Source organism: Nipponia nippon, unplaced genomic scaffold (assembly GCF_047370975.1).
Source record: "Nipponia nippon isolate SJK-2023a ecotype South Korea unplaced genomic scaffold, ASM4737097v1 scaffold_37, whole genome shotgun sequence".
Taxonomy (NCBI): domain Eukaryota; kingdom Metazoa; phylum Chordata; class Aves; order Pelecaniformes; family Threskiornithidae; genus Nipponia; species Nipponia nippon.
In genome coordinates, this window is record NW_028262355.1 from 65,860 (window position 1) to 80,599 (window position 14,740).

The window sequence follows — 14,740 nt, forward strand, 5'->3', positions numbered from 1 at the left end:
GGTTATTAAGTGCCCTCATTTCAGACAGGTCTGGGTTTGGGGAATTTCTTCATGGTTGGCGGTGCAAAAGGCATCAAGACGGGGCACCCTCCTGATAGGAGACAGTCGCTGCTCCTGCAGGGATGTCCACCTGCCCTTGCTGCCCCATGACCTGCTTAAAAGGCAAATTCTAGGGGCATTCAGTGACAAAAAGAAAAAAAAAATATATAATTAAAGAATAGAAATTAAGTTTTTCCCCTTCAGACTTGTGAAGAGCGAGCTTTCACCCGCACGAGCACCTACACAACATGAGACGTGACAAATACACATACCTTTCTCAGTAGGTCTTTCTCCTTAACGTAGCTGTCTTCCACGACCTTCCTCTCACCGTGAGCTTTTTCAAGCTCCAGCTGGAGGTGCTGCATCTCTTCTTGCAAGCTGACAAGCTGGTTGCCATCACCCCGGTGGCTCTGCTGATATTGCATCAGTTCCTTCTTCAGCTTTTCCACCTCGGAGGAGTGGGCAGATGCGAGCGTAGAGAGCTGCTCGTTCAGAAGTTTGTATTCCTTGTTCTGCAGCCAACATCCCAAAAAGAAGAAAATTGGACCATGAGCAAGATCAATGCATGCACTGATGCGCTACAAAAGTAACCGTCAAAAATCCTTGAGCATGGTGGGTAACAAACTTCCAATAATGAACATTTCCATGCATATGCTAATACAGCTTATAAAGCTAAAAACAATTTCAAAACTGTGACAAAAACTCAGTAATATTTTGGTAATGATTATACGAGCATTTGTTAAATTGATGTTATACTTGAAGCAAAGGCAAACAACATGCGACAGCACTGGCAACCAAACCAAAAAGCCTACACTTCTATTACAGCTTCCAAACAATGTTGCTTAATGCAACTGGCTTGCAATTCTTTTGGTTTGCAACACTGGGTTTGCGGTTTATCCTTTTATTCCTGATTCCTATGCGTGCAGGAGCCTGGGGTGACAATGCGCCGTAGCGTAACTGCAGCCCTGAGCACAAAGAGCTCCCTAAACCCCAGCTTTCAGTCATGTGCCGGCTCAATCCATCTTTTTATTTGCTTAGATTTTCTCTTTTAAAGCACTTAGCAATGATTTGCTCCCAAGTTTTGAGACCTGAAAAGTCAGCAGCTTTGATTTTTGTGGTTCGAATCAAAGTCAATGGGAACTATATCGTGACTAATAAAACATCATCATTATTAGCCAGCCCCAGAAACGACAACAAATTCACAACAGACCAAGAGCTTCACTGAAGAATCCGCCATGTAGCTTTGCTAACACTAAGTAGATAATCATGACAGCAAAAGAACTGTTTTGAAATTTAAAATGTAGTCTGGCTTTTAAAGTTTCCTTTTTGAAAGCTTTCGATACAGCTTTAAAGATCTGGGTTCATATCACTCACTGTACAAAAGATCCAAAAAGCTTTCCTTTCTTAAATGGGCCTTTGGTCAATATTTCACTTGAGCATCAGAAGTATCAGTTTTGGTCTTTCCAAATATAAAATGGAAAATATTTTGCAAGAGATTGTTGTCTTGCCAAATATTTTGGCAAGACCAGATGAGAGTCTTGGTCATCTGCAACTTAGCCTTTTGCTGTTTCTCAGAGCTTTAGTCAACAGAGTCACACCAGCTCAGGAGAAACTGCTCCTTCCATCCAGAAGTTTTTAGTTCATGTGGAGGCTAAGAAAAGCTTGAGGTGAACAAGACAAGAAGACAAAAGTCTTAAAAGATGCAAATGTATCATTTTAAAAAGTCAGTGGAGTAGGGAAGTCCTGATACACAACTTTTGACTCATCAGGATAAGCAGTAAAGGTGCAAAGTCACAGATCCTGAGATGCAACTTCTTCCTCTAAGATGTTCACCAGAATCAAGTAAGCAAGAAAAAAAATAAATTTCAATGCAAAGAAGTATGATCGATGTCCGTAACAGGGCCAAAGGCTCCCATTAGCTCCTGTACAACAGAGTTTTCAAAGAACCTTATAGCCCGAAAAAGAAAAAAAATACCATGAAAGTAGAGAATTTTATCTTCTAGGTCTACACAGGTTCTTCTAGACCCAAGAGACCCCTGTACAAATGCATGGTGAGTTGGTGGATACCAAAATCCCCACCCATACTTCGAATTAGTCTCTTCTAGGTTCCCAATGTGGCCCGTAGGATCATTTCTTCCACCATCGCACTGATCGTCCTTTTGGCTCCTCTCTAGGTGATCTCCCAAAGCACGCCTCTCTCACTGCAGTCTCAACACTCCGAAGCAAGATTAACACACATCTCAAAATGGAGAAACAAGTAAACGAGGGACACGAACACCTTTTCCTTTGCTCCTTTGTAATGAATTATTAGCGAACATCAAAATTCAGCGTTCGTGCGGTATTAAGGAATTAACATTTCTGCATGACCAAAGCCATTTCCAAAGAGATATGTTTGGAGAGAGAAGCTTTGCCTACGGAGAATGGTAATAATCACTCCGGTTCACAAATCACTGCTGCTTCCCCCGCCTGCAAAGGTTTCCCCCAGTCTCTGCTCATTCTCCAACACGACATTTTATGGCTTTGTGTCCCAAGGTTTACGTATACAATTTTACACACCAGCCAACTGAGACTTCAATCCAGATATAAGATAAAACGCACAGGAATGCTTTTTCTTGTTGTTAGCTACTAGAGACATGAGAGAGCATTTACTGTCCCGTAGCGAAACAGCTGGTCCTCACTGCAACCAGAGATTGCTCAACAGACCCTGTTAAACTTGAACTTGCTTTATTTTAAATCCTTATCCAGCCCAGCAGAGCTGCGACAGCCCCAGTTTCAACCCAGGCTCTGTGAACCAATCTAGAGTTTATTCTTCTACAAAGGGCAGAGACAACAACTTTATCGCTACTGTTACCCAATCTAGTTTTATTCACAATAAATGCTCGCAGAGATACTGCCGCTTGCAGAAACAGCGTAGGGAGCTCACTGTGAGCCTAAATATTGGCTGCATGAACACATCACACTGAATTTGGTAACAGCCTTAAAAGCGCCTCAGGCAGCTACAACATACACATCTAAAAAAAAAACCTCACTTAACTGAAAAGGACAAAAAAAAAAAAAAAAGAAGAAAGGGGTCCAATATGGATAGAAAAAAGTGGTCCAGTGTGGATATTTCACAGCAAAACAGATACAAAACTTTCTTGTGTGTGCAAAAAATCCCTCACCTGATTTAGCAACTGAATTAAATAGGCCCAGTTACGGATGCTAGAGCATGCGAGCTGAGGCTGACATACGATAACAGGTTTTAACATTTTCAAAGGAAGATCTCTTCCTCGGGGGCACACGGAGTATTGCATCCCTCTGTTCATGCATGAGCTAAAGTAGCAGAAATGGAAACATGTTCTTCCACGGCTAGTCAGAAAACGATACAACTGCAGCTCTCTAGGGTTACCTGCGATTTGTTTTTTTTCCTTAAAAAGTTAATTGGCATTTTAAAAGGTCATGTTTATAGATTAGCAAGGACTGATATCAAGACACTTCAAGGAAAACATGATGCAACAAACTCACTGCTGCCAGAAAAAAATCCAGTGCATTGAAAAGAAAGTCCACCGCAACGGTGCTCATTAGCACATCCAGAGCATCCCAGGGAAACCTGTCAGTCCTGAAACGGTGGCTAAAATTAGCTCACTGGACAGACTACCATGAATAATACCGAGCAGCGATCCTTTCCTGCACGAGTTACACAGAAAGCAAAGTATCTCCTTCAAAACGGTCTGCGCAGAGACCGAGGGTGATCAAGGCGAGCTCCAGCCCGTTATTTCTGCCTACTTAAAAGCTCTCCACGTCTCCTTCCCCAAAGTAGCAGCTTCTGCTTCTTTCATAATCCACAACAGGAAAGCCAACATTAACCAAAGATTGTTTTTTTCTTTATTGTTCCACCCCCACACTTTTCCTAGCAGTAAATGGCAAGGAATTGTAAAAAAAAAAAAAAAAAAATCAATATTGCTGCTCCACTGCCAAGTCCACCAGACCTAACACAGACGTTCATGCTCATTGCACGAGTTCAGCCCAAATACATGGACCTGAAATGACTCGTCCTCATTAATTCCACCAAATACCCTCCAGATGAAGGGTCACATCAAACAGGTTTCCCATATATAAATACATAGAAAACCTTATGGCTAAGGTTTTCCGTTCCTAAGCTACGGTTGGTCTGCAAAATCCAAGCATGCAAGAAGGCATTTTAAAATTAAACACCACGGTTTAGAAGTCAGACTCTACCGCGGTGCACGCTTTGCAGCCAATTAATACAGCAATGAAAGTGGCCAGTAGTAATGCAACTCCCCGGGTGTCTTGACTCGGCAGTGTCTGAGCCAACGCAGTCATTTCTCATCTTCTTCATGGCAGGACCTCTCCCATCATACAGGGATGGGAGAGATTTAAGGCTGCGAGGAAACCGCGTGTGGTGTATAAGCGTTCCTGACAACATCCCAAAGAGAATGATAAACTGCAATTGCTAATAACTGGTGCTACAAGTATGTAGGTATCCTGACTTATAGAGAATGTTTCCCCTGCCTGCAAAAGGACAGTTTAAGGATAGAGGTGGATATGAATTTCCCCACTGAAATTAGTAGACACAACTGGGTCTACTCAGTATTTCTTATATTCCTCCCTAAAGTCCTTGTACAGCACTGGAAGCAATATAGAGGGTATTTATCAGAGTAACTTGCACACTCGCGTTAGTAAGTGGGAAAACCCTCCTTCTACATGTTTAATCAAACAACTATTTTGCAGCTCATTAATGACACTTGATGAAGACCTCTCTGTGATCAAGCAGTCACAGTAAGACCATCAAGCCATCCACACAGGCATCTATCACCTACACCTACCTGCTCAAACTACTTTGCAAAGTGAGTATTTATCCAATTTACCTTTTACCTTCCAGGTAATGTAACTCACAAGACACATGGTTCAGTACAGGGGACTGTGGCAGAGGCTCTGCATCCTTAGTGCTTGCAAAGCAGAAAGCATAACGGCCAAAGCCTCTTTGACATAGGGATCTCACGTGGAGCTGGCTTGGTTTTTCAAGCAACAGCTTTCAAAATTGCTGTTTTATCTTCCTCCTCTGAGGAGGAGTTCTCCTCCTGCGCAGTTCTCACAATTACAATGCAGCTTTTGCAGCAAGCTCTTCAGACAGAAAGGTGGAGACGCAAGATCCAAGTGCATCTGCCCTTCCATGGTGGTGTCCCACCCTTACAAGCGTCTGGCCAGCAGCAGCAGAAGTCTGCCACCACCATGACATCCTTCTCGGATGTCACGGGAAGATAAAAACCTTCCCAGAAAGGACAGCACAAGAGAGGCAAAGCAGAAGCAGGACCACACTTGTCCCAGTGCAGCTCAGCACGTACCTGCTCATCAATCTTCCTTTGAAGCTGGACCACCTTGTTCTCCATGCCAATGTTGAGCTTCTTCAGGTGCTGTGCTGAGCGGGCCTCGATCTTCAGCGCCTTCAGCTCCTGCCTGGCCTTCATGCGCCGGTAGTAGCACTGCAGGGTGATGGTGGCACCCCTGACCCGGTGGAAGCGAGTGCGGGCCAGCCAGCCGCGGGCGTACTTCTGGAGGATGGTGGCCTTATGCTCCGCAAGGATCTACAAAACATGGGCAGAAACGGGACAATCAAGGGACAAAAGTCACCCGCAAAGGTAGCAGCAGCCTTGGTTTGGTTGCAACCTGGCACTCGACACTTCCCAATCTGCCTTCGAAAGGGCTTCTCCTCCAAGCAGGAGCGTCCTGGTAGGTGCAGGGGGTGATGGCTGGAGATAGAGGCTGTCATTTTGCATCCTCTTTTATAGACGGGAAGGGGTATTTCAACGCTCCTGGGGGGTTTCTCTGGTCACTGCACTGAACTGATGCAGCCAGGGCACATGCAGTCCTCTCTTAGGAACCATGCTGCTCTCTAAAAAGAGGCAACATCTGCTTGGCCAGTGAAACAAGAGGGGATATGCTCCTGAGCTGGTGCCTAGGAGACTCCACGGGGACAGGAGACATCTGGGCTGACATACTTCATGGAACAGAACATACATTGCACCTTGGAATAGTATTCAGATCCACAAGATCCATAGCTAGCAGAATAAATAGCTCTTAACAGACACACCAACACTTAGCAATAAACTTACTGTCCCTTCAGCATCAGAGATAACTCACACCAGAACAGGTTTTTAGATTATTTTTTTTTGCCTGTGTTCCACCCCTGCATTATGATAATTTATACTGCAGATAAATGCTGTCCTGGTGGGATTTCTTATCATATGGATAACCTTCAAATCAAACCCTGGAGTCCTTTCACTACAGTCTGCAGCCAGTTCTCTTGTATGATTCCATTTTTAAGAAACTTATATCTGGTTTTGTGAACTTCTGGCACTTTTGCATTGGATTTCTCCCCCCAAATTTACAGCAATGTTTTCAGTAGGTGGCAGTTCAATTCCTTCCTCTAAAACTGAAGGCTTACATATTAGAGATACAACCAGCATGCTGTTAATAACTTTCTTATGTTGATCTATGCTGAGGAAAGAAATACCAGGAGAATTTAAAGATTACAAGACGCTTTGCTGTTATTAGTTTGGGATAAGTTGTATCAGAAACAGTATTGTATCAGCTTCTCACAAATCTTTTGTTTCACCCTAAGGCTTTCTTTGCACTTGCAAATTTTAATTCAGAATAAAAGGATTGTGTGAACTCTTATGGAGGGAGAAAGCTGGGGGTGCCTGAAGAGCTAGAAGAAACTCTACTGCATTGCCTTGGGGACCTATTTCAGTCTTACAGCAAAGTCTTGGTGGGCGCTGGGCATGCCCTGACCCCATGGAGCATCACCTGCAGCCCTGCATCTGTTGCTAACCGACACCTATATCCAACACCTATATCCCAGTGCTCCAGAGATTAAGGATGTTCAGATTCGAGAGGCCTGACCTTCAGCCAACTTCTACACCTTGTTACGATTTTGGGTTGCCTTGAATCTCAGAGAGTTTAAATGCTCGACCAGCTGCCTCCCCTGCAGAGGCTTCCGATTTAAAAAACAGATGCTGAAAAAGCAGTGGCAGCACAAATTCCTGATCACCAGCAGCATCCAGCTGCTCTGTTTCCGTGGACAACCCTGATCTCTCTGGTGGGTCACCAGGTGTCCAAGTAAACCTCCATCATCTCCAGGAGCAGGCTCTCCCCACCTGGCTCATCAAGCCTCTGACTTCCTAGCGTACCCCCATGACCACCCATTAGGCATAAATTTAGGTGACTACCAAAGTAAGGCTGGATCTGAAGAGTGGACAGAAGATTCCCCAGAGCTGTTCTCAGTTTCCTGACAGACAATTTCTCACTGTATCACTTACTGTTATCAAACCTTTACTTCCTTGCTTTCAGCTCCTGGTTTAACACAGAAAGCTGATGAAGAGAACTAATTAAAGAGGGATTTATATCAATAATGACTTGATGCCTTTCATGACAGACCCTACTGGTCTTCCTACCATACTGGAAATGGCACCTGCAGTACGGCTCAGACACAAATTCAGTTTGCCAGGGTGGTTTTTGCGGAGTATGGGTTAGATCAAATGACATTTCCAGATTTCCACAATGCCTTTCGGCATCTGAATGACTAACTTCATTTAGCTGCTCCGCTGAGGTGCTGCTGCCAAAATCATTTTTGCTTGCACAGCTTTAAATGGCAACGCTCGCTGCCACCGTGTGCTCTGCGGAAACACCAGAGGCAGTCAGCTTCGTAAAACATCAAAACGGCCACAATAAATACATTGTCGTGCTATGCCAGCGGACGTAAATATAAAGGCTCTTCCTACTCTTTCCTAACGCAAAGACACTCCGTGGAGTCATACCTTGCGATAAATCCTCCTGACAAACATGCCCCGAGCAAAAGCCTGAATGGTGACGGTTGCGTTGCGGACCCTCTGGAAAGCTCGGAGGATCCGCAGCATTCGGTACTGCTTCTGGAAGATGATGGCAGCTCTCGTCCTCCTCAGGTGCTCGGCAAGTCTGCAAAGCACAGTAAAAACGTTAGCAGGAAAACTAAACTCCCCTTCTTTCTGTCGCAATAAGTTTTAAATTGAACAGAGAGAAAAACCTTTTGTCCAAAAGTAGCTTGACGGTATTCAAGAAAGACCATCCCAGCAGTAGGGCTAAGAAAAGAGAAGCTGATAGCATGGCTCCGTTAAAATAATGGGAACATGTGTGCAATCAGACAGTGTGCATGGCACCCAGGAGCACTGGAACCAGGAATCAACACACCTCATTATTCCTAAACAGCAGTAAAAGCAAATATTTTCCAGCTTTTCCCTTGATTTGAACTCTCTGTCTTATGTACCTGAGCCAAGCAACGCCCAGGTTGGCTCCATCTCTTCCCTAACTATAAAAAGCAAGCGTCGCACGGGGTATCTACCGACTCAGTGAAAATGGCCACAAATTGATTTGCCATTTAAACCAGTGTGCACTGGTTTGGCAACATTCACGAGCGGAGCCCCAAGCAATTCACAGAGAGTAAATAATGAGGGATGTGGTCAATTCTGCGCCATGTTGCTCCAGTTCTCCAACTGAATTCACGTTCAATTTGCTGTTACACAGGTTAATAAATGCCCATAAAGCCTCCATTTAATTTGATAATTAGCTTGTTTTGCTGAATTTATGATTCGTTTATTGCTCTCAGCATGAAGCCTTATGTAAGATATTTGATCCACTTCTTTATTTTATGAAAAGCATATCAAAACTAGAAGAGCCATATTGGATTGGCTTACATATTCCCTTCGTCAAGGATGATGGTTTCTCATTAGGACTCACTGAACCAGAGCTTACTAAAGAGGACAAGGGATGGTCTGTTTCCAAAAAGAGGAGAAAGCAGTTATTCAGATGCCATCCATCCCTATGAAATCAGCACAAAGAGGTGAACTGAAAAATCACGTTGAAGAAAACCTGCAGCAGGTGGTTTCTGCACATCTGCTTCCAGCCTCTCTTTTAGCTCATACCCCATCACTTTGACATCACCGGGGATTCCTCCTCCCCTCCTCAGAGGGATGGTTGGCTGATGCAAAGGTAAATATAGAGTCCAAGTCTGTAGGTGTGCGTGAAAAGCCCACCAGAGAGGCTAATCACCGACTTCAGATATGACACCAAGTTGGGTGGGAGCATTGATCTGCTGGAGGGCAGGAAGGCCCTACAGAGGGACCTGGCCAGGCTGGAGCGATGGGCCCAGGCCAACTGGGTGAGGGTCAGCAAGGCTCAGGGCCGGGTCCTGCCCTTGGGGCACAACAACCCCAGGCACCGCTGCAGGCGTGGGGAGGAGTGGCTGGGAGCTGCCCGGCGGGAAAGGGCCTGGGGGTGTTGGTCGACAGCCGCCTGAACATGAGCCAGCAGTGTGCTCAGGTGGCCAAGAGGGTCCATGGCATCCTGGCTTGTATCAGGAACAGTGTGGCCAGCAGGAGCAGGGAGGTGATGGTGCCCCTGCACTGGGCACTGGTGAGGCCGCCCCTCAAATCCTGTGCTCAGCGCTGGGCCCCTCACCCCAAGAAGGCCATGGAGGGGCTGGAGCGTGGCCAGAGCAGGGCAGCGAGGCTGGGGCAGGGGCTGGAGCACAAGGCTGGGGAGGAGCGGCTGGGGGAGCTGGGGGGGCTCAGCCTGGAGAAGAGGAGGCTGAGGGGAGCCCTCATCGCTCTCTGCAACTGCCTGAAAGGAGGCTGGAGCCGGGGGGGTCGGCCTCTTCTGCCCAAGGCAGGGGTTGAGTCCCCATCCCTGGAGGTATTTAAAAGCCGGGTAGACGTGGTGTTTAGGGACATGGTTTAGTGGTGGCCTTGGCAGTGCTGGGTTAACGTTTGGACTTGATGATTTTAGGGGTCTTTTCCAACCTTAACGATTCTATGATTCTGTAAGTCTCATTTTGCCTTGTCTTCAAGTGAGCTGTAAGACTGCTGAGAGGGACCTGCAGCCACGAACCTAGAGAAGTACATGGACCTCTGGGGACAAGAAAAATCTGCCGCCAGTTTTAAATAAAAATCACCAAACTGCCCAGCTTTGCTCATTTGAGACCTTCTCATCCCGGGATTCTCCAAGAGGCCAATCCCTTTCACAAGAGCAAATAATACCACAGGTTCAGTTAGCATCTCTGATGTTTTTCCAAAATACAAAATGATTTAGAGGGAATGCTTGGAAGGAACATGGAAGTTCTTCACCCTTGGTTGCTTCAATAATTGATAGAAATCAACATTGTCCCAGCAATCAGGAGCAAAGCACAAGCAGGGTTAATTGGGCTGCAGATTAGGTAGCAGCACTTCTGATGGGCGGATGCTAACTCAGAGCCCGGGAGAACATTGCTGCTCAAAACCAAGCAACAGAGCTAACACACCACAACTACTCTAAGCCAAAAACAAGAAGGGAAACAAAGCTGAAAGGACCCAAATCTACTCCTTGTTTCTATCTGCAAAGTGCCTGAAGCCAGTTTGGCTAAATGCAGGAGAACAGCAGTGTTTGACATGAATAAGGGACACAAGATGCAAGGTGACCTGTGTGTTGGGATGCTATGACGTTTCTTTACTGCTCCCTCACACCCACCCCACATCTGCTACCAGCAGCCCGCTCTCCAGTGCAGCATTATCTACAGAAATCCCAGCAAGCCACCGACACGAGGAAGCTTGCGGTTCCTGCACACAGAGAGTTAAACATTGAGCTCAATTATTCTATGTAAATAGCCCCACCGCCAGCGATTTGGAGTGATTTTTCGCATTACAAAGGATACAGCGAATCAATTCTGAGAACTCCCCTTGGATACCAAGGAGGCACAAATCTGGTCCCTGCAGAAAAGGAGCACATACCGACTAGCTAAATGCTTACTAGCTGATTCAAACGCCCTTTGCCAGAGGTAGTCCCAGAAAAATATTAGTTCTGTGAAACACTTTCACCTAAATATCTCAAAGTACTTTAGTCATCTGATTACAGCCTAGCTGCCTATGCCCTAACCCTGGCCCAGCACCTAGAAATCAAATCAATACAGATATGAAATCAAATAGAGACAAAGAATTTTGATCTCTTGCCCCCGAATGAAGCTGGAGAGAGGGGCCAGGAACGAGTCCTGATTTCAGCACAGAAACTTTCACTCTAGTGGTACCTATGTGCACAAAACAGGTCTTGTTTTCACGGGGCTGAAAGGCAACTCCCCATGCAGAGCATTTTCAATGTTTCTCCTGTGAAACCCCCAAGTATAAGGTCTACAAAACGGAACGGATTGAGAATATAAGTGCCCAGAAGTGTTCTTCCACTTGACCTCCCAGCTAGCCCTTCCTCAGCGGATTTCCTAGGACCCACCTCCGTGCCAGGTGCCCACGCGTGTAGCGCTGGATGACGACTGCAGCTTGTCTCAGCCTTTTGTACTTGACCCTCTGCAGCCAGCCCCGCACCGTCTTCTGAATTATGATTGTGGCAGCTCTGAACTTATCTGCTCGCAGTTTCTCCAGATATGCCACCTGGCCTGCACGGAAAAAGATCTTGGTACGTCCAAACTGGAACCTGTCTGGATCCTTTTCAAAAGCATAAAGGAAACTAAATTTAATTCAGGCAAACAGTTGTTTTTTTTTTCAGTCTATGTTGCTCAGTAGATACAAATTAAAAAAAACACTTTGAATCAAATTTATCAGCTCAGCTCACATCTCTTCTTAACTGGGTGGTGAAAATAGTATTAGACTCCAAACTACTCGAGCTTCCATTGTGGAAAGCAGCACTAGGATTCAGTCTTAAGTTCCATATATTTATACAAATTTTGAATGTTTTTTGGTTGGTTGGTGGGGTTTTGGGGGGTTTTCTGGGGGGTGGGGGGTGGTTTTGGGCTTGCTTGTTTGTTAAGTTAAACAGAGCAATGCAACGCCAGAGGACTTCAAGAAAAGATTTCTTTCTTGAAAAGACTGAGGCTTACATCTGCAAAGTCATACATGCACTGCAAGTGGCTGTGCACCTAAGACAAACGCTTGGTGCATAAGGAGAACAGCTTTTGCAAAGAGGAACCCAATTGAGTAAATTCTTCAAAATCCCATGAGGAAAACAAGGATCAAAAATTAAAACCTGGCTAAGACGCTGTGCACATTCTGGGCTCCTCAACAGCAAGACAACAGGAAGAAACCTTTGCGTGCACACTTGCAATTTAAAAATGATGCACGAGACTGAGTAGTCAGGTTTTGGTAAGGGGGGGTGGCAAAGACTTCTTATTTGCGTATACATATAAGGGGAAAAAGTCCCAGTCTACAGGATGCTTTTTCTAGATATCAGTGGCCATTAAAAGTCTCCCACACATCAAGACAGGGCAATTATTGCATTTTTCTCTTACTCATTTGGACAAAAAGACATTTAATGATGGCGTGACAGAACCAATTTTGACTAAGGTCCATGACGTTGTACACAGTATCTAAAGCTGGACCTCTAAAAGGAGCTCCAACTATGGCTACCCAAAACGCAGGAGGGGTTGGAGGGATGAGTTTTCTGGAGATGGCCAGTTGTTCACGTACAGTCGGTGATAAGAAACTCTGGGCTTCACCAGCACTGAAATGGTATGTTCAGCTTGACTGCAATCAAGAGATCCCACGCCACGCTTGCTCTGCCTACCTCCTTGCGAGACTATCTCATTTTGGAAAAAGCCCCTGGCTGCCTAGGCTGAATAAGCACCTGCACGAGCAGCAGAAGAGCAATTCAGATCATATCAAAGCCACAAGCTTCCGTGCTGTAAAAGTCATTGCCAAAGATTTGGTCCCAACTCACCTTAATGAGGTCTTCCAACAGGGTCTGACAGATCTGCTTCTTGTCGTTCTTAGAGAGGTCTCTCTTTTTCATAAGAACACGATACCTATTGAAAAAGTCGTGGTAGGACCACCTGAAAGCAAAGCATACACAGGATTAGTCTGCATGCTGGGCATTATTTCCTTAAAATAAAGTGTTTGGTGTCATAGACGAGTCAAAATATGAAACTCTCGTACTGAGGGACCTCTGACCACTTCACAGCATGGATTGAAGCCACCTGAAAGGAGCTAGGTCACCCCAAACCTGACCCCCAGTCAGCCCTCCCCTGCCACTGAATGACCTTATCAGTGCATTTCTAGCCTGGAACAGAAAGGCCATGGATCACCTTGTTTTCACTCCTCCTGATGTGCTTCCCAAGCTGCTGCAGTTTACCAGCCAAATGCAACAACGCTGTTCCCTTCGGAAAGGATATGTTAATTTTGAAGAGATCAGGGATCTCCCAATTTGGCCAAAAAAATTTAAAAAACCAATCTTGATAAGATGCTAGAGAATGAATCAACTAGAAACTCTTCCTTATTTTGCTTTTCCAACCTCTGTTGAATATTAATTTGAATCAATTAACTCACTAATCGCTCCACGTTGAGGTCTGCAGCCGAGACCCTTAAAACAAACACAAAATCCTTGGGACTCTGAAAAGACAAAGCAGCCATTTGGAAGATGCCTCACTGTCACCAGCAGTGAAGTTTCCATACACGCAATGATAATTGAAGGAATTAAAGCACTGTATCTTACTGCTAGGAAATATCATCTCCTGCCGCCGCTGTTAGATGCGGAGCCTGCAGACTGGATCCTGAAATTGGTTCAGCATCTGCCAAGTTTCAGGCTTCTCCAAATTAACACAGTGAGTTATGGACCTCTCAAAACCTGAGGTTTTTAATTAAAACTCTAGGCATTTCCAGCACTGTCAAGTACGGCCATCGTTATTTCAAAAAAATATGCATAACAAACGTCAAAGGAAGATGGGAGAGGTTTGCAGAGATTTTGATTTCTGCTCTCGCTCAGTGAAACCATCTGTGAGCCTGACCCGCACCCTCACAAATGTTCTGGCAGAGCACAGGAGCACCAAAATGAGAATACACACGCTGTATGAACAGCAGCCGTACAGAAACCTCTTCTCCTCAGCCCAGCAGCCCCATGCCTGCCTTTATTTTTCTGTTATTACACCCAATTCTTCCCAGTTTTCCACTTCCAGAGATTAAGAGAGGCAGGAAGAAAGGCAAAATAAATTGCAAAGGGCCAGAAGAATGCTTGTGATGGGTCCTTACGCTTGGCCAGTTTGCAGTGGTGGGGCTGGGTAAAACATCCCACCACCTGAGCACCTCCCATGTTCAAGGCTGCCGTCTCTATAAAATACTTCATCTCTAACAGAACTTCTTGAAGGCTGGAAGCTGGGATGTTTGGCAAGAGAGGCATACCAGAAATATAACACTTATTTCAAAATACGTGACCAACACAGTTTCACATCAGTTCAGAAAATGCTGCAGGGGAGGAAAGCCAGTTTGATTCAAAGCAATACTCTAACAGAACACAGTAGAAGAAAATGTTTCCAATGAGAAGGAAGGGAAAAAAAGAAAAAAAAAAAAAAAAAAGGACTGCTAAGGACTGGGAATTGCCATGCAATTCCTGCACGGACACATTGCACCCTGGACACCTTTTGCAAAGAATATGGGAATAGCAAAAACTAGAAAAGAGTCCTTAACGTTGTTCCTGAAGCAAACGGTAAGACGAAGGGCTCCTGAAGACAAGAGCAAGAAGGAAATTGTGATGAGGGGATTTCCCATGCTCAGATTGCTCAGAGTAGCTCTGGAGTAGCCAGATTTAGTGAACATTTCATCCTTATCTAGATGGGCTAGTCCTGGGGCTGGACAGCCGAGGCTGCCCACGCTCAAATGACCAAAAGTCCTGGATTATCACTAAAAAAAAATAAGATACCTGC

General features: G+C 45.2%; 1 protein-coding gene across 3 annotated transcripts in view; it reads right to left on the reverse strand.

Moving 5' to 3' along the window:
* Positions 1–14,740, reverse strand: part of MYO5B (myosin VB) — a 153,808-nt gene that overhangs the window by 38,774 nt on the left and 100,294 nt on the right. For all 3 annotated transcript variants that reach the window (XM_087772767.1, XM_087772768.1, XM_087772769.1), the window contains exons 18-22: positions 12,766–12,877; positions 11,326–11,537; positions 7,857–8,013; positions 5,385–5,624; positions 312–551 (exon numbers count right to left, since the gene is read on the reverse strand). In XM_087772767.1, coding sequence (XP_087628893.1) covers positions 312–551; positions 5,385–5,624; positions 7,857–8,013; positions 11,326–11,537; positions 12,766–12,877 — 961 coding nt within the window. The remainder of the gene's footprint in view (positions 1–311; positions 552–5,384; positions 5,625–7,856; positions 8,014–11,325; positions 11,538–12,765; positions 12,878–14,740) is intronic.